Source organism: Trematomus bernacchii, unplaced genomic scaffold, assembly GCF_902827165.1.
Source record: "Trematomus bernacchii unplaced genomic scaffold, fTreBer1.1, whole genome shotgun sequence".
NCBI classification, from domain to species: domain Eukaryota; kingdom Metazoa; phylum Chordata; class Actinopteri; order Perciformes; family Nototheniidae; genus Trematomus; species Trematomus bernacchii.
Window position 1 is genome coordinate 8,900,238 of NW_022987714.1, and position 19,302 is coordinate 8,919,539.

The window sequence follows — 19,302 nt, forward strand, 5'->3', positions numbered from 1 at the left end:
TGTGGCAGTTGTAGAGTGATTGGATGTGTTTTAGTCAGTGGCGTGACTATCGACGGGGCAGCCGGTGCAACGCACCGGGGCCCAGAGCCGGCGAGGGGCCCATGCAAAAAAAATAATAAAATAAATATTTATTTTATATATATATATATTTTTTTTTGGGGCCCCAATGGCATTGACCGGTTCACGCAGTCTTCAAAGTAACCAAGCAACATAAATTAATTAGTCATTTGTCTGTCCAATGACCTTGCTCCCTTTCATGTCATGTGATACTTTGTGTGACGAGCGAACCGTTTAATCAACCTGTACTGTACTGTAGCTAGCAGCAGCAAGTTCTGCAGCAAATGGCTTGCATTTATAATGTACAGCAAACCAAAGCACAAGAGCGGCGCTCAAAAGAGAAAGGACAAGAGAGAACAAGGAGATGTAACAGCTAAACTGACGAAATTAGACAGTTGTTTTTGTCATACATCGTCATCGAAATCGAGCGCTAATGTTAGCAATGTTGACGTGCAATGGGAGCCGAAGGCTAACGATAGCTCACCACCATCATTGCCATCTAGCTCCACAAGTGAAGCTGTATCCGTGGCCGTGGCTGTGCAACCCTCTTCTCCAGCCAGCCAGGAGGAGAGGCTGGATTTGGCTGTGCCCGGCGGTGGTCCAACAGTTCCCCCAAGGGCCCCAACCGATAGGGGACTCTATGGCGCTATTGAGACCCCCGACACCAAGATCAAAAGCTATATTATAGCAACCGGTCCATGTAGGCCTACCGGCCCATTCCCCACAGACAAATATCAAGGAAACAGGTGTAATCCTCTTCTTAGTTCGCTGTGCCGTTGTCAGGCTGTGGTGGTTTGAGGCCAGGGCAGGCTGTTGTTGATAGCCTACATGTGGCGCTTCTGAGTGGTTGTATATGTCCGTGTGTGTGTGAGCGCATCAGTGTACGCTTATGTTTGGGGGGAGGGGGGGGCACAAAACAATATTTGCACCGGGGCCAATCACAACCTTGTTGCCACTGGTTTTAGTACAGAATGGTTCTATGCATACATTACTGTATTCATACAAGTGCATTTAATTGAGTGTACTACATTTTTGTTGCCTGCAGGGCGTGTCATTATAATCAGATGTGAAATCAGTCCTATTCCCCTGGTCCTTATCAGGTGTTAATTGAAGTCATGATCAGGCAGGTTGTATTCTCATCTGTGTAGTCTCAAAGTTATTATTGAAAAGTAGAAACATGAGTGCAGCAAACTGGCAGAATAATGGGTTTTAAATCAAAATGGTGGTATCATTACTCTCTGAATGTACTATTATGATTGAAGGCATCATTACAGCATATTAAAGCACTTCAGTTGCAAAGCTGGCACTTGTTCGTTTTTGGACTTCGCTGCCTAAACAGCAGCTTGGCATTGTTATAGAGCAGCTAAATGATGATGAAAACGAGTGGAAGGCTAGATATGAGTTTCCTGCCTGCAGGCATTCACGCACCAGCCAAGTCTGATTTCAAGAACAGCTGTGTGGATTTAACCTTCCCACACCCATGGTGTTTTGCACTTACAAACACACAATCAGGCAAGTACACAACAGCACATGCTTACTGTACATGCACATAGAAACACACAAGCATGGGCCACTTTTTAATGGTAGAAAAGGACCCTGGAAGCTGTTTACTACTGAGTATTTAGAAAGCCCACCAATCTTCCAATTCCAGATCTGCTTTATGGTACTGATGCATCAGATAAGCCCCCCCCCCCCCCCAACTGGCTTCAGAAACAATGATCCGACTCTCATTTCAAAGTGGACCTCTAATTATACTCTGCTTATTTCATTTGGCTCTTTAAAGCTTCAAACGGAGCGCAGCAGATTTTGATTAATTCTAGCAATTTTAGTGTCAAAAGGCTGCAGTGTAATTCTGGAAATTGGCACAGAGAACCAGTCTGTGTAGAATGTTCCTTTCACCTTAAATTCACTGAACATGTAGGTCTCCTCCAACCTTCAACATTCTGTCCTCCAAAGGTTTATCCTCGAGCATTAAATGAAGCACACATTAGCCATTTGTTCGAGCATGAAATTAAATACATTTCCTTTGGCTGTCCCAGCTCTAATTATTTTGGAGGATTTATGATATTGTCACTGTTGTTTGTTAAAGGACAGTGTATACACTGAACTGTAGACTAAGGCAGTTAGCCTCACATTCTTTTACATGTCACTGGAAAAAAACTGTGTGAAGCTTCTGTCTCCCAGTCCAGTGACCTTAACACCTGTGATTGATATGGGAGGGGGAGATGTGCGTGTGAAGGCATTCTTTACCCGGGGTGTGTGTGTGCGCGTGGATGCATGTGTGTCCGTGTGCATGAAGGGGTAAGGTTAATTGAAGTTGTTAGAGTGAAAATGATTCCCTCAGGGGGGAACATAGCAGGTGGAGGTGGTGGGTGGGTTCAGCAGTGGGTGACGGAGAGAGATCAGTAGAGAGGGATGAAATAGAGGGGTAAAGCGAAGGGGGGTGGGTGCAGGTCAAAGGGATTGCTCCTCGCCCCCAGTGCTCAGAGGCAGTGATACATGAGGATGGAGAGATGAAATGATTCATCTAAAGGTCAGGTGTGTCTTTCCATCCCAACATCCGACCCCTCGCCCATCCCCGTTTCTTCTTTCTCTGCTTGTTTAACTTCAGCTTAATGTGGACAAATTAACTTGTTTATTTCAGAGAATGTCCTTTTAATTTATAACCTTTGCCAAACCAATCTGTGTGCCCTTCGCTTCCTCTCACTGCCACATACAGCACCTCTCTCTCTATCTCTCTCTCTCTCTCTCTCTCTCTCTCTCTCTCTCTCTCTCTCTCTCTCTCTCTCTCTCTCTCTCGTTCTGTCCGTCTGTCCCCTCCTGTGGCCTTTCCCCTCTCCTCCCATACTAGCCTTCATTTCACAGATGACAGGTTGGCTGACTGTAATCCAACAGATGCTGGGGCGTGGAGGCCTGACCAACTGTTTTAACTCCAATCAGCCTTTATTGCTCTCCGGAGGAACCCCGCACAACCCCCTGCCAGCCTGACATTTCACAGAGCAGGAGAGAGCTGGTGGAAGGAGGGAAAACGGCACATATATAGTGTGTAAATGTATCTGTGTGTACATGTGGGACTATGTGTGTTGATTAAGGAAGGGGGCTGATGGGGAAAAAAGGCGACAGTCTTTGCAACCTTTGCCTGGTGTGGGGCCAAACCGCTGGCGTACATCAGGTGTGTGTCTGTGTGTGTGTGTGTGTGTGTGTGTGTGTGTGTGTGTGTGTGTGTGTGTGTGTGTGTGTGTGTGTGTGTGTGTGTGTGTGTGTGTGTGTGTGTGTGTGTGTGTGTGTGTGTGTGGTGGAGAGAGAGTCCAGCGTCGGCAGGGATGGAGATGTCGCTGGTAATGCATCTGCCACTCGTCCCCGACAGCCCAAGCCACCCCTGCATCGCCCACGTCTGTCGCCTCCTTCCTATTCTCCATCCATCTCCCTCTCTTCACCCCACCTCCAATCTCAGCTTCCCTCCATCCCTCCCTCTGAGACAAAGACAAAAACCACGGCACAGAGTGACTCTGAAGCTCTTGGTTAAACCGGATGATGCTCCATTGCTGTTTGTGTCGTATGCCTTACCTCTGGAGTCTCCTTAAATTCCGCTTAACAAACGGTTATTATCAAGAATGTCACATGTTTACCACATAACCTAAAGAAGCAGCTACATTGTTTTTCAAATTATTAGGTACTTGAGGATCTTTCAAAGACAGAATAGCCTAATTTCTTTTGACATTATGCAGGCAATTTGATGGTATCTTCATGGTCCTGTAAATATAATGCAGCTGCTTTAGTGGAACGAGCAATGCCAAAGGTGTAGGGAGGAGTCATTCAAGCTAATTTAGAGGAGATTTGTGATTGCATTAACCTTCTGGTAATTTAACTGACTGTAAATGGGATACCGCATAGTGAAGAAAGAAATACAGTTAACGTTTCGACTATTCTCTGACACACAAAGGTGTTCTAAGAGTGTCAACCAGCCTCATTTTGTTCAGTTCAACTGCACAATAGCAGCCTTCCAGCAGCCATCAGTCATTTGATAATAGGGTACCTCAGTTTATCAGATGATTAATGGAGTTGTAGTGCTCTCTGTAGAGCCGTGGGCCACTTGAACTCTGCAGCCTGACCTGCAGGCTAATAAAGGCAGTGAAGACCATAGAAACATTTTACAACCGCTCACACAAAGACATGATGTGACCTTGGCGGTGATAGTGCTGATTTAATGGGAAATTGGTATCACACAAGTCACATGCAAATACATCTTTTAGTACATGTGCATGTCCATTTGAGAACCTGCTCACCATATTTGGACTTTTGGACTTTTGGACTTATGGACTTTAACTCACACTGTACATTTATATTTGATTTAATATTCCATACACACTTAATGTAAATAATATCCTGCTCTATATTGTGTTAACTGGAGATTGGCCCTTTAATAGTGTTATATTGTAAGAGTTTATAGATTTTTTATCTTCATGGTCGACTCTACTGTATATTTCGTACTTTTTAATGCTGTTTTATTTCTATTTTGAGATGTTTAAATGTCTACTCTTTGATTTCTACTTATGTGCAATGTTTTATTTTCTATGCTGCTGCAAAACAAACATTTCCCAATTTGGGATCAATAAAGTACATCTTATCTTATCTTGTATGCGGATCCAGCAAATGTAACTGGAGTCTACACAAATTCACAATTCAATTCACAAAATGAAGAATTAATTATTTATATACGATTGTATGTTCTCCCTTAGCTATATTTCAATGCAGTCTCACAAGTCAATTACTTTTTTTGTGTTTTTAAGCAAGTCAGTCAAAATGCTACCTTCACGCACAGCATCTTGAGGCAATCTTCCTTTGCTGGCTCATATTGCTCATAGGAATGATCCCAGAGAAGCTTTGGAAGCTCTCACAGGGGGACAGAGAGCTGCGCAGTCAGCATTCATCTTCTCTTTCCTTTTAGAAAAAAAAAAAACGCAATTACAAGAAAGATTTAATGTCCTGAAGGAAAATTGACTTGGATATCTGCAAATGATATCTTTATCATGATATCGTAACTGCCTGAACAAATAGCCTTCTCGATGTGAGGAAATTCATCTATTTAGCGTATAAAAATGAAAATATGTTGTATACACTGCTCTACTTTTTACATGTGTGAGCTGCCAAGTATGGCAAGGAGAGTAAGAAGGGGGAAACAAATCAGGGTTCAGGCACTACAATGTACATGATACATGGTGTGCCATGTGTTTTCCTTTCAAGTAAGTCCATTAGATCGTGTAGCTACACATACAACTCGTATATCAAGGTTTATAAAAGCTGGAGCAAATGACATTGCCAAAAGCAGATTTCAAATTGGCTAGAGAGGAAAGCATGCTTCAGTATGTGTATGAGTCATTTTCAAGGGTACTCAGCCAGTTTACGACAAGGAAAGGTCACCTATGTAGCAAGCCCTAAAAGCAACTGGCTCTTAATACTGACTAAATGAGTGTGGGCAAACAGTCTTTTAAAGGTGTCTGCGTATTCTCATGCCAGTTTAAGAATGGGCAACATATATACATAACAGATTATAATGGAAGAAAGGTGGAAGGTCCGTGAGGAAATTAACTGTGGCTTAAATGGATTTTTTTTTTTTAGTAAATTAATAAATATGCCTGCAGTTTGTATGGGTTTATTTACAACATTAAATCGGAAATAAACACCTGGGGAAGGATGTTTGTACGGTTTGTAGGTGTTTAAAATACATAATATAAATGCACAGCAAAGGATAATTCACACTAAGGAACCTTGCCCCATGCTGTGATCACAGGGGAGGGTACTGTTATGTGTTGTGTTTGTCTAAACTCAGACTGATAATGAGCCAGAGAAACAACAGGGATTGTGAGTGCTAAATCAATGATCAGCTAAATGTAGTTGTTTTAGTCCTTCAACCCATGCTGCCATTAAAAGTCCCGGTGATTAGTGAGATGCACACAGCCAACCTAATTATCCGACACCACAGCCAAACCCTAAGCATGATCACAACAGTTTGCTTCTTATACTGCAATTATGTTCATTGCACTAGCAAAAGCTATAATTAAAAAGGAAATGTTTGCTCTGTGCGTGTTAGTTTATCTGTAAATGTTCAGGTATCTATGTGCATGCAAATGTGGATAAATAAGAACAAATAAATGCTGTATTCTTTCAAGTAAACCACATTAGTTGCAGCTCCTCTGTCTTCTGATTTCTCTTTAATTGCAAAAAACTACAAGTGTTTTTCAGGGCATTAGAACAGGATCTTTGCTGTGCGGTACATGGATGCGTAATCAGTTTCAATCGCATAGAGAAATCCACCTCTATTCCAAGCATTTTCTGCAGTTAACAGTGTGTTCAAGGCTGCTGCACCACAGAGAAGACACAGAGGTAAACTGGGTCAGATGGCTGTGGTTGTGATTCCATGATGTCAGTAGAGAGGGGTGATGAGATATGCGAGACAGTGAGAGATGTGAGAAAATCTGAGTCATATTCTGTTCTGCTCTGCCAACATCTTACCTGAATTATTTGAGAAATTAGTCATAATTGCAGGGTAAAAACCAGTGTTTGCATATTCTATTATAAGAGCATCATTGATGTCCCCGTGGGGGAGGTTGGGGGTTTTGGGATCTGGGATGAAGAGAACATTTTTATTTTTTCTAACCAGCAGGGGGCAGTGGAGCTGCAACTATGTGCCTCTATACTGAATTTGTGTGTGTGTGTGTGTGTGTGTGTGTGTGTGTGTGTGTGTGTGTGTGTGTGTGTGTGTGTGTGTGTGTGTGTGTGTGTGTGTGTGTGTGTGTGTGTGTGTGTGTGTGTGTGAGGGGTTAAGGCTTATTCCCTGTGGTGAGTATTCCCTTCAGAGCTTCACTCATGGGCATGTCAGAGTACGATCAGTTTACTGTAGTGACATTTGAAATGAACACAAGCCGACCACTGATCATGGCACATGAACATGCTGGATGGTGGAACATTGCCATGTGTGTGTGTGTGTGCACATGTTTTTGTGTGTGATCATCACACTCATTTGCATACAGAAGTGGCCAGGGCTCTAGTGTCCCACACTCCAAAGTCCTTGTGCAGATTCGGGGACGTGCTCAAGTGTCCTCCAGTGTCTGGATAATTATAAGATTTCATCCCCACGTACATGTGATAAGACACATACGTGCTCGGCCAATGGCACCATCCCTAAAAGCTACATCTATCGTGGTTATACATATTGGTTACGCTTTCTATTTATGGTGCTTTGCAGAAAAAAGTTGCACTCACTCACTCTCTCACACACACACACACACACACACACACACACACACACACACACACACACACACACACACACACACACACATACACACACACACACACACACACACACACACACACACACACACACACACACACACACACACACACACACACACACACACACACACACACCTTCTATGTCTGTCATGTGCCTCTGACCGAGATCCATGGGAGAATATGAAAAGAGTAACCTGGCTTTTTGTTTCCCTTGGGTGTGCCCTTCATGATTCACAGATTCTTTCAATATCCCTCCTTTCCTGATATCTTTCCTTTCCCTATTACATTTTTCTTTTATGTTCAATGTTTTGCCCCTTTTCTTTCATTAATTTCTGTGCTACACTTAATATGACTTATATTCGTCAGGCAGAGGTCTGCTCATCCCCAAATCCACCTTCCTCGTCCTTTCATTCATTTCCCTCCCCTCCGGTTTCCTACACGTTTGCAGGTGGACATTAATAGCCTCCGCTGTATGTAGATGACACACTAATTAATCAAGCACACTATGCTGGCCAATCCAGTAATGGCCAACAGCTTCTAGCACGCAGCTAGCTGGCAATAACCAGTTTGTGTGTGTAGCAGTTGTTCCTAGGTGGATACATTTTATTACTACAAGTTGGTGAATTTGTGTGTGTACGTGCAATATTTAGTGTGAGAAACTGTGTTTAAAGGCCCGTTTTGAATTGGTCTGACTCCTCTATATGAAGCTGCATATTTTATGATAGTAAGGTGGAGATATTATGTAGTCTAGCCTCACTCTCACCTCCAAAGGTTATTGGACTCTTGCCACACATCAAATATGTTCCACTTTTTGGTATACCTCTTTCTATCTCTCCCTCTGTTTTTCTTCTCACTGGCACACTTCACCTTCCATCACATCCCTAGCAAACAGCTTTTTCTTAAAAAATAAACTAGATAATCATTTATATCTAAGAGGTCTTGCACTGTCCAAAATATTCAATGATTTCCAACCCTTCATTACAGCAATGTCAAGTTTGATCTGTTGCATTGGGAAGAGACTCTTAGTATGCACATCCTGCAGTTGCGGCTATCTGCCCAATGATAAATTTGCGTAATCTAAAAGGACTCTTTGATAATCATTTCCTTGTTGAACACTCCACAAACATCCAGAATACAATAATTTGTTTTGAATTTTGTTTATCACGTTGATTGAATTTTACAACGTGGCACATCAATGAGCCAACAAATCCAAATATGGACATAAACACATGTTCTCCTGTACACAATAACACACAAGCTCAAACACAAACCAAGAAGACTTCTCATTAATTTATTTGCAGGGAAGAGGGAGAGAGGGATGTGAAGGAGTGGAGAAGGATTGATGAGAAGCAGGGAGGTACAGGCAAGGTAATTAAAAACTCAAGCTACAGATGTTTCTGGAACACTTCAAAGTGATGCACCTGCCAGTGCCAGCGCTGGGCATGATGCATTATTGAGAAGGTGCCCACCTGGCACCTGGCGCTGGCATCACATGCCCGGTCCACCTGGCACCGCGCGGTCACGTTGGTGATACTATGGGTCACACCTCCCTGCACCAACCCAGCTCCCAGCGTGATGAAGGGCATCAGGGGAAACAGCACACATGCTCACACAGTTCTCAAAGGCACTAAACTGGGGCATGTGCAGAGTGTTAACGTGTAAGAGGGTTAGTTCATGAATGAAAAGTGAGGAGGCAGGAAATGTTGCAATCTCTTACTTGTTTGTAAGACGTGGCTAGATGTGAATATTTATTTGCTACCTACAGAATTTATAACTGAAATCAGATTTGATTTCCCCCCTTGCTTGTTGCTGTCTGTTTAGATTTACAAGTTGTGTAATGTTGAAGCAATATTGTGTTTTGTCTTGCATGCGGGGAAGATGAAGGAAAATTAAATGATGCACTACAACAATGTCATTTCCTATGCAGTAAATAATTTAAGCGCAATGACGATAATTCAGCAAAGTCTGTATAGTTGAGAGGAAAGCCTGGGAATCTTTCTGGAATTTCTACGCCTTTGAAGTAGCCTCCGGTGTGTTGACGCAATACCTTCTACTTAATATTTCAGGAGCCCCCTCAGCCTTGTATAAAGTATATTTAGAGGTCACTCAGTGTGTTTTTGTGTGTGTGCATGGACATCTGTGTGTGTGTTTCTCCTGCATGTGTCCCCTGACACCTGTACTCTCTCAGGGTGTGGGGAACAGACAGAGGCCAGAGCCACAGTCACAGGTCTCAGACCAGTGGGGTGTGAAATGAATCAGAGGGGCCAACACTCTCCCCCTGCTACACACACACACACACACACACACACACGCACGCACGCACGCACGCACGCACGCACGCACGCACGCACGCACACACACACACACACATTGACTGTGCGATAATGTTGGTGTGTGAGAGCAATGGAAAGCACAGACAAAAGATGAGAGGTCAGAGACAAGACACTATCCTACTCCGGCAGTGGCTCAGTCAGTAGGGGCTTGGACTGGGAGCTGTAGGGTTGCCGGTTCAAGTCCCAGACCAGACCTAAAATGTGGAGTGTGGACTGCTACTTGGAGAGGTCCCAGTTCACCTCCTGCCCTGCCGTGGTGCCCTTGAGCAAGGCACCAGACACCTCCCTTCCCCCCTCACTCCCATTGCTCCCCGGGCGCTGTACAATAGCTGCCCACTGCTCCTAGTACTAGACTCCTGGTACTAGGATGGGTTAAATGCAGAGGCCAAATTTCACTGTGTGCTCTGCATGTGTGACCATTAAAAGAGGGTTTCATCCCTCCCAATTCTATATTCTATACTCTGTTGTACAATTCTTGGATGAAATAATATCACCACAGTTAAAAAGATCAGTATAAATATTTGTGAATTAGTGTGGGATAACGCTGGTTTAGCTTCAACAGTTGAGTTTACTACAGTCCCAAAAGCTGGATTATAATACAATAAGGTAATGCAGGCGACGGCCTCAGCTCTGAAGCCCCCAGGAGCCCCAAAAGGTTCACTGCATGTCAATTGCTTTAGGTAATTTGATTAATTACAGATGTGTTAGGGAATTTGCACCAGAAAAGTCTTAGTATGTGTTGTTTTATTTGAAAACATAAAATTATGTTTAATCTTAGATACAGCTGTTTTTAAATGAACACCAATTAAAGTGTATTTCCAGCACACGAGTACTGATTGTACTGGGAAATATGGGAGTTTGGTTTGGTTGACAGGGTTCATACACATTGTACAGAGGCTCAGTAGGGGCTTTGTTTTTGCCCAAGGGGCCACCTAACACCAAAAATGTGTTTTATTTATTGTCACTTTCGGCTGAACTTGAATTGCTGACATTATTTTGTATTTTCAAAAAGGCTTAATTTTCTTTTTCCCTTTTAATCCTTCTTTTCATAGAATTGTGCGCTAGAATGTGTTATTGGCTCGAATTTGAAGCAAAACACTTATGTAAAAAGTGTGATAAAGTTTATTTATGTCAAGAGTTCATGTGGGTTCAAGCTCCCTTGATCACAACCTGCAACTTTTCCAAAAAATAATAAGCAAAAATGGTCCAGCAACAAGAAACAGGGCGGGCAGCAGAGAGCGTTCCAGGTCTATGGTTGGCTGAATCAGCTGTCAATCATCCTCCCCGACGGCTCCGCAGCACCTCCCATAGACGCACAGCGGCAGCGCAGCTTCCGACAATGATATTCAAGGCACTTGCGGCTCGTCTGCAGCGGTAGGAGAAAAAGAGAGGAGAAAGAGAGAACCTCACCTCCTCAAACAGCGAGTGAGGTTGAGCAAAAGAGACAGAAAGCGCCAGAGAGAGACCGAGAGGAAGAGACCGAGAGGAAGAGAAGAGGCTGTGTGGAGTTTAAGGAGAGACACCAGCGGCTTGGACCTCCAGCGAGGAGTGTTTAATTCATTGTAAAGTGTCTAATATCCGCACAGATTCGACATGTCATCGTCCGGTAAAGACAACAGCGGTGCCCAACTTGCCAATTACGTGGGACCTTACCGTTTGGAGAAGACGCTTGGGAAAGGACAGACAGGTTAGTTGGGACAGCTTGCTCACTGCATCCCCTTTTAATTGCACAATTTATTTTCGGAGCGCTCCGCAGCGAGTTGAAATTTGGCCGGCTGGGTGTCTGCAGGTGAATAACTAATAACCGCTTACTTGCAAACACCTGCCAAGCATTGTGGTGAATTATTTGGGGTTTGTTTTTTCTTCGGCGGTCTGACATAATCATCGTTCACACAGTGGGACGAGGGGGAAACGGAGGGGGGCGATTTAGTCGCTTTAGTTGCTTTACATGGGTTTGTTGGTTGTGCGTTGGCGTTGGACTGGGTGTGTGTATCAGTGCAACGTGGTGGACACCATCCAACGCCGAAAAATTGTGACAGTGTGATGTGCTGTGGAAATTAACTTTTCGTGTCCCCTGTTGGAGTGTGTGTGTCCTGTGATTGGAGCACAACGCCGTTAATCCCGATTTGCCTGATACATTGATCTATTCTTAGTCTTTAGCCAGGCAGGCACTGAGGCAGGCGTCTCTCCTATAGGCTCTGACTGCAATACGTGGGTTTCCACCGAAATAGAGGGTCCCACCTTGACAGATTACACCATAGTCTGCATACAGAGCTGGAAAAGAGCTACACTGATTTTAATTGTTTTACCCCAGGATATGTAACTGGGCTTCCTTAATAAGGAGCACATGCTTCATCTCAGCATAGACAGGAATGACAAAGTTGCATAGCACATGAGCAATTTATACAAGAGGAGTTCATTCTCTTAATATTTCATGCTATTTTTTAGGTGATGCTTTCATGTGTGTGTGTTGCCTATACAGTATTTCAGCCTTGTTGTGAGCATGGGTGCACAGTGAGAATGCAGCCAGAGGAGCCATGTGAAAGGAGAGGCAGGCACAGCCCTGTGAAGAGGCAGAGATGGAAGGAGTGATGCAGCATGCTCTGTAAGCCCACCACCCTTAAATAGAGAAAGAGAGACTCAGAGACTTTTCCTCTCCTCTTCGGTGAAAGATTTTCCTCCCATCTGCTGCCTAAAACGGCTACAATAGGCGTTGCTTCCCTCTACCCGCTCCAGCTGGTCATGCTGAGCTTCAGTGTTTGTGTGTGTGTGTTTCCTCAGACAGTATGCTTTCTTGAAATATTCTCCTCTGTCACTTCATTCACCTGGCGAGTCCCTCTGTGTTCATTGATGGAGTTTGCCTTCCCATGGTGTCAATGCTTGTGTATGCCTTACTTGGAATTTAGGTCGGTACATTTTATGTACACACACAATTCCCAAAACATGCAGCAATCATACTCTGTAGCTGAACTTGCAATGCAAAGTACCTGACATATCTGCGGCGTGATGCTCCAGTTGGATCTTTCCTAGCAAATGTAGTATTAACACACAGTGGCTTGTTTCCCTTTCTCCTGCTACTCGTATTTAATCATTTGTGTTTACAGGAGGATCTCTCACTCACAGCCGGACTCCACTCTTTTTCTGATAGCTCTCAGGAGTGTCGTCTAATGGCTGTTTATTGTGGCATAGAGCTGGCACTATTGTCTGCTAGGTACAGACATTTAATGATACAGTGACTCTGAGATCATGTACGGCTCAGGATCTATCTGTGAATGTCGAGGCAGGTTTAGATGCATTTTTTTCTGCCAGCCTCAGATGTCAGATGAATGGAAACAAAGTAATCTGCAGGTCAGCGTGGATCATGACTTTAAGCTGCTGCAAATCAAACAACTCTGACAAAATAATGTTTCACTTGGAGACATTTCGGATCAAATATATTCATTTTGAATGCTTTTGGGCCTGGTTTTTCAATTACACTTTCATGTTTAAAATGTGAAATAGCGATAATGGCGCCCAGCTTTATGCATGTGTTGTGTTAGAAAAATCATTTGGTTACTGGCGTCTGTGTGGCTGTTCCACGCCAAACCTATTCAGATTAATGGTGGCGCGTAATATCGCAGTCACCCATTAACCATTCGCATAATCTGTCAGATCTCTTTCCCAGGCCCCACGGAAAGGGTTGTCCCAGCAACTGTGTGCGCCCAATGGGCCGGGCTCGATGGTGAGTGGCAGCTGGGACCATCCAGTGGATTAAATCCCCTCTGAGCTTTCCCAGGCTGCATTTGGCCAGTATTATTAGAAGTGGAGAAAGCGGAAAGACTCTGGTTGATCTGGCTGTCCTGCTCAGAGGAGTGGTGCTGTTCCATGTTCATTAAGTGATTAGGCCATGTCCTGACTCACACACACACACACAAACGGCCACCACAATGCTTCTGATTTGGCTTCCTGATCTAATCCCCTACACAGCCAAAGTCTCCTCGGCTCTCACTCACATGCTCACGTGGTCCAGAGGTAGCCCACTGTAGCTTATCAACTTAGAACCTCTATGTTACTGTAGAAAATAAAATGCATGGGACAGATTAAATGCAACAACATAAGCAGTACGATGCATCTTTTTCAACATCTATTTTTCTGCTCTGAATATGATGAGAGTGTTTGTACCCCAGACTTAGAATCGGAGGGATGAAACCCTCTTTAATGGTCACACATGTCAGAGCACACAGCACCCACAGTGAAATTTGGCCTCTGCATTTAACCAATCCTAGTACCAGGAGTCTAGTACTAGGAGCAGTGGGCAGCTATATTGTACAGCGCCCGGGGAGCAATGGGAGTGGGGGGGTACCACTTGCTCAAGGGCACCATGGCAGGGCCCAGGAGGTGAACTGGGACCTCTCCAAGAAGCAGTCCACACTCCATATTTAGGTCTGGTCGGGGACTTGAACCGGCGACCCTACAGCTCCCAGTCCAAGCCCCTACTGACTTGTAGTGTGTATGATTCCCTCTGTATCAGGTGTGCATTGCGGACTGTTGCGGTCTATAGATATGGAGTGTCTGCATGGTCGGCTACTGATTGGGACTAAAGCCACAAAAACATGGTCGCCATCTTTTAAGCCAAACACAGTCATTGTGTTTGAATGGTTGAACTGGACCATGATTTTTTTTTTCTAGCAGAATCGTAGTGTATGAATACAGCAACATCAGGGCAGCTTCTTCGTACCTCTTGACAAATTGCCAATCAACTTTCTGTTTCTACCAAATTAAATTAGCCCCATGAGCTGCCTCTTGTATAGTGCACTTTGTTTGACTCACAAGCTTCGAACTTGACAACTGAGGAAAACATTTGTTGAAGTTTAGACCTCCCTTTTGAATGTTTTCAGGGTTTGGAAAAACAGCTTTTATGTGTTTAAGAATTGTAAAGCTTTGTTTGACAAGGCTAAAGATTGTGGTGTTGTGTTTTTTCCAGTGCCATGACTTAAGTCGAACTGAATCACCGCTCTGTTCCGCTAATGCTTCAGAAAACACCACAGTGATTTGCCTTTTTACTCTGTTCCTAAAGGCTGTTCATTATTGAATAGAGGCCTATTGTGTGGAAAACACTGCTTGTTAATCCAGTGTAAGTCCCTGTTTTTTTACGAGACTTAGATATTGACAGGCTAAGTTGGATGTTGACGTGTAGGCTCCTTGATTCTTTGATTGACGTGAAATCATCTGTGCTTCGGGGGCTTTCATATTGACTGTTCATCAAAAAAAAAAAAAGAGCTGCCTGTGATGTTGTGGTTTGCGCTGTCTTTCTCAGTTCTGAACCCTCTGTTTCTGTTTATTTACTGGAGTGTTATTGTTCTGGGTTCACCGGGCTTACAATGTATTTAAGCCAGGATCCAGCTGTTTTTGTTGTCTCCATGTCAGCAAAGGGCTCGCCAGTTTGTAACTCTTACTGAGGGTTTCTGTGTTGCTGTGTTTGTGTGTAAGAGGGAGCTCTCATTTGTCTTTCTTTTCATTTATTTACACATGAACACATTAAATGGACCGTTCTGAGAGTCTGTTGTATTGCACGGTAACGTAAAACCGTTAATTCGACGTTGATTAATAGCTGGTGAGTCGGGCATTGGTTAATTCAGATCAATGGGCACTCCCAAAGATTTCCTGTCTGGGGGAAGAGATCCATACTGTTTCGCAGCACATGATATCCTGATGATGACTAGTGAGGAGGGAATGCTCAGTCAATTCTGTCAATGAAAAACCACTTGGCAAATCCACAGATACTAAAGGCATCTGTGTGTGTTGCTTGGGAGCAGCGCAGGTGCTCAAACTCTCGGTGACCTGGAGCCTCTGTGTCATTAAAATAATCTTGATACCTGCATCGAGCTCAAACACAGGTGTCTATCTCCCCTGTGTTCACAAGATTACCTGGAAAAAGTTGGCAGCTTTGACCTAAAATTGGGGAGCTGAGGAAATAAATGAAAGGCTGTGATGATAAACCAATGTTTCCATGGGCCTGCTCAGAGATTGGAGTCAGAGAATCCCTGACCCAGGGGCTGTGTCGTGTTGCTCCCAGCTGGGGAGCACCCTGTGTTAGCAAGCTGGATCAGAGCTGTGGAGCAGGAAGCCAAGCCTGCATGGTCTCAGCTGTTTGACTGTGTAGCTAACGCCAAAGCACTGCTCCCTGAGCCCTGAAATGTATCCTAAATGGTGGGAGTGTAATGTGCAAGTGTGTCTGTGCCTCAGCTGAGGCATATGTAGGCTATTTGTAAGTGTTTTCCAATGTGTTTTCATTAACATAGAACCGTTGAGCATTATTGTCGTTTCATAGCGCGGCTAAGAAACTAAACTGAATCAGGATTTAGCCTGTAGTCTTTTCGTTGTTTGTGACTTCGGCTGAGGTTATATAATGATGATGGTCCCTGTCATTTAGTGGTCCCCTTCTCTCATGCGCCTCACTCCCTCGCTCTCCCTCGCTCTCCCTCGCTCTCCCTCGCTGTCCCTCTTCTGGTCAGTCAAGATTCATACAGGGATTCAGCCATGTGGTAAATCAGACAAGACCTCGGTGGAATTGCATCGATTGGGAGGAATGTATGTAGCCAACGATTTTCAGAGATTAATGATGAGGAAAGAGGTGGAGAACTGGGAGGGGGAGGAGAGAGAGAAGGATAAAGTCAAGAGGAGGAGGAGTGTAAGAAAAAAAAAAAAAAATAAGTGAACTGGGAGAGCATAAAGCGGTCTTGAACGTTCTGACTGCAGTGGAGGTTATTAATTAAGGCGATGTATTGATCACCTCTTCATTATTCTCCCCTCCTCCCGGATTTTCTTCTCTCTATCGCTGACCTCCAGAGGAGAAAAGGGCTCAATCTTTAGATGGGAGGTCAGTGATAAGTGAGGCACTGCTGCGAACAGTGTCTGTGGCCCAACATGACCAAGTGTGTGTATTCATGTGTGTATTTTCTGGACAAGCCCCATCGCATTCTATTTGGGTTTCATCTTAACCCTGCACTTCCACTGTCAGTGTTTCTCTGCCATGTTTTACAGTGTGGAGAATCAGGTTAGTACGGCATGGTGCTCTGGTCCACTTTCCCTTATTTATACCATGACGCCCTACACACACATCCATGCTACAAACACAATCTTTTCCCCTCACTCTGTCCATCTATTTCTCTTTATCGCTGAGGCCTGCTCGGCTGCTGGGTTTCATGTAATGTGTTATTGCCTCATGCTATTTAAAATGGTATTGTGTTAGTTTTCTAGCGCAGCAGAGAGAATGCAAGCAGAAACACACCATTTCTCTTTTCACCGGTGCTCCAAATTGTTACGTTTATGTCTTCACCCTGTTGCTTCAGTATTTGCTTCGAGACATCTCTGTACCTGCCCTAGCCTTTGTGCACTTTTGATGCTGCCAGTCAGCTAGTCATCAAATCATCTGCCACATTCTTGGTCTTTGTCCACATGAGGCATTTTAAGACGTACAGTATACTAAACGTCTGTGCGCACAGCAGGCTTAATCAGCCTGTTTCTCTCGCTCTCCTTTTTCACCCAGCTCAGATTAACTCTTGCTGAGCTGCCTGTCTGGCTCTGACTGTGAGAATGCTGGGTTGGTTGCCAAGGTTGGTTGTCTGGTTGTCATGGTTTCCCTGCTACTTGCTGTTTCCCAGTCTGCCCTCATGAAGAAAGAAAGGGAATGCTCTCTCTCTCCTCTCTTACTGACTCTCTCATGATAGCTCTCACTTTCCGCGGTGCTGCTCTCATTTCTCTCGCTCTGGAAGTGGCTGCAATCTGAAATCTAAAGTCACTTTCTATTCGTGCAACTTTGTCTTTCTTTTATCTGTTTATCTGCCTTGCCTTGCCCTGTGATTGAGGAAATGAGAATATGTATGCATGTATGATGGCATATTTCAATGTGTGTGTAATGTATGTGTGCTGCATGTGTATATGTGTGTATGTCGTGTGCTCAGGCATACGGTAATGGATCAGACAGGCTTGCCCTGCTCTGTGCTCTGCACTGTGTGCTGTGTTCCCATTTAAATCTGGGAGATTAGCACATGTGGGGAGCCTCGGCTTTAGTTGCTGTCAGCTCAGCTAGCATTGGCAGGCTGTCCTCAGATCAGGGGGGAAGCGCTGTGCTCACCCCCCATTGCTGTCTGCCCTGCTGTACTTTATTCATTAACAAATAGATGGGTGGGCCGGTGACCTTGACTTTGGGACAGTTTTCCTAACTGCTGCAGCACACCTTTACAATTCACACGGCAGGTTTGGTCATACCCCTGTTTTCCAAAAGACTTAAAGGGCCCATGTCATGGCCATTTCCACTGATCATAATTACATTGTTGAGGTATACTAAAATAGATTTATACTGTGCAATTTTCCAAACTCACATTGGTTTCGCATACAGCATCTCTGTCAAGCATGTGTATTCAGCAGTATTCACTTTCTCCACTAAACGACTCGTTGGAGCTCTTGCCCCCCCCTCCCTGTGAGCCTAGTGTGCTCCGATTGGTCAGCTCGGCCACTCGTTCTGATTAGTCAACCACCAGAGAGGCTGCGCCCATGTCAGTGCTTTTCCCGGCTGCTCTCAGCGTAACATCAGTCTTATCATGGCGTCGGTACAGCGGTATATTTTATATACATATATATTTTTAACTGTTGTTATAGAAGAGTGTGACGGCCCCAGGGCCTTTGTCTTACGATGGGGTGGAGCTGAAGAAGCTAATCAGCACGATCACGGACACCTCCGGACACTACGGCCCCAGTCTCTCTCCAAAGCGGCTGCAGGAAGACTAACTCTGCGATCCTCTCAACCACCTATCTTTGCATTTACCACAATAAATGTGCCGTGGTTTTGTAAACTCGTGTATGTCTCCTTGTCTTTCCGTTGTGGCCTACGAGCCGCTCATAACAAAGAGTAAGTTATTTTTACCCGTTATAAACTACTACTGTTTGATGAGAAATCAAATCATGGTTTGCTATATATGAATTCAGGGAAGAAAGGATAGGCCTACTAAGTATTTCCATTAAACTTTATTTTTAGAAATGTACAAAATGAACATAAATATACATATATACACGGTATATCATCCATTCCTCCTCCTCTTGCCTGCGCACAGCCGGTGCGGTGCGGTGCCTTTTAGCACGACGCCTCAGTAGTAGTAGAATCCCTTCCCCGTCATGGATTGTCCGCCAGGATCTGGCTGGACGAAATCAAATGCAAATCACAAAATATTAGAGAAACTTAGTTGTTTTAGATTCGTTAGTAGTAGTTGTGTAATGAACAGCTTGCCTGCTAATATGCTAACCTAGCTTTGTTTACCTTGGTAGCTAACACGATATGAACGTTAGCTTGGAGGAAAGGCAACTATAATGCAGTGTAATAAAACTACTATGAACAAAAGCTAGTGGTTCATATTAGGCTAGCAATAACGTGTTTATAATTGCAATCGTATACGGGTATTCTGCTACCATACAATGTAACTTGCATGAATACATTGTTTTGCGCTAGCATACAGCTAGCCTCGTTAGCTACATGCAGTATATGTACGGTCACAATGTACGGTAAACCGGAGTATACTGTATGAGTATTCCGTGTGTGTGACTGCAGACATTCTCCTGCCATGACAAACATGTAAGGCCA

General features: G+C 44.2%; 1 protein-coding gene across 1 annotated transcript in view; it reads left to right on the forward strand.

The window, feature by feature from the left end:
• The first annotated feature begins 10,996 nt into the window (after positions 1-10,996).
• The window catches only part of brsk2a (BR serine/threonine kinase 2a), a 166,885-nt gene continuing 158,579 nt past the window's right edge, over positions 10,997-19,302 (forward strand). The window contains exon 1 of the mRNA XM_034141751.1: positions 10,997-11,373. Within this exon, the coding sequence (XP_033997642.1) occupies positions 11,280-11,373 (94 nt within the window). The 5' untranslated portion in view covers positions 10,997-11,279. The remainder of the gene's footprint in view (positions 11,374-19,302) is intronic.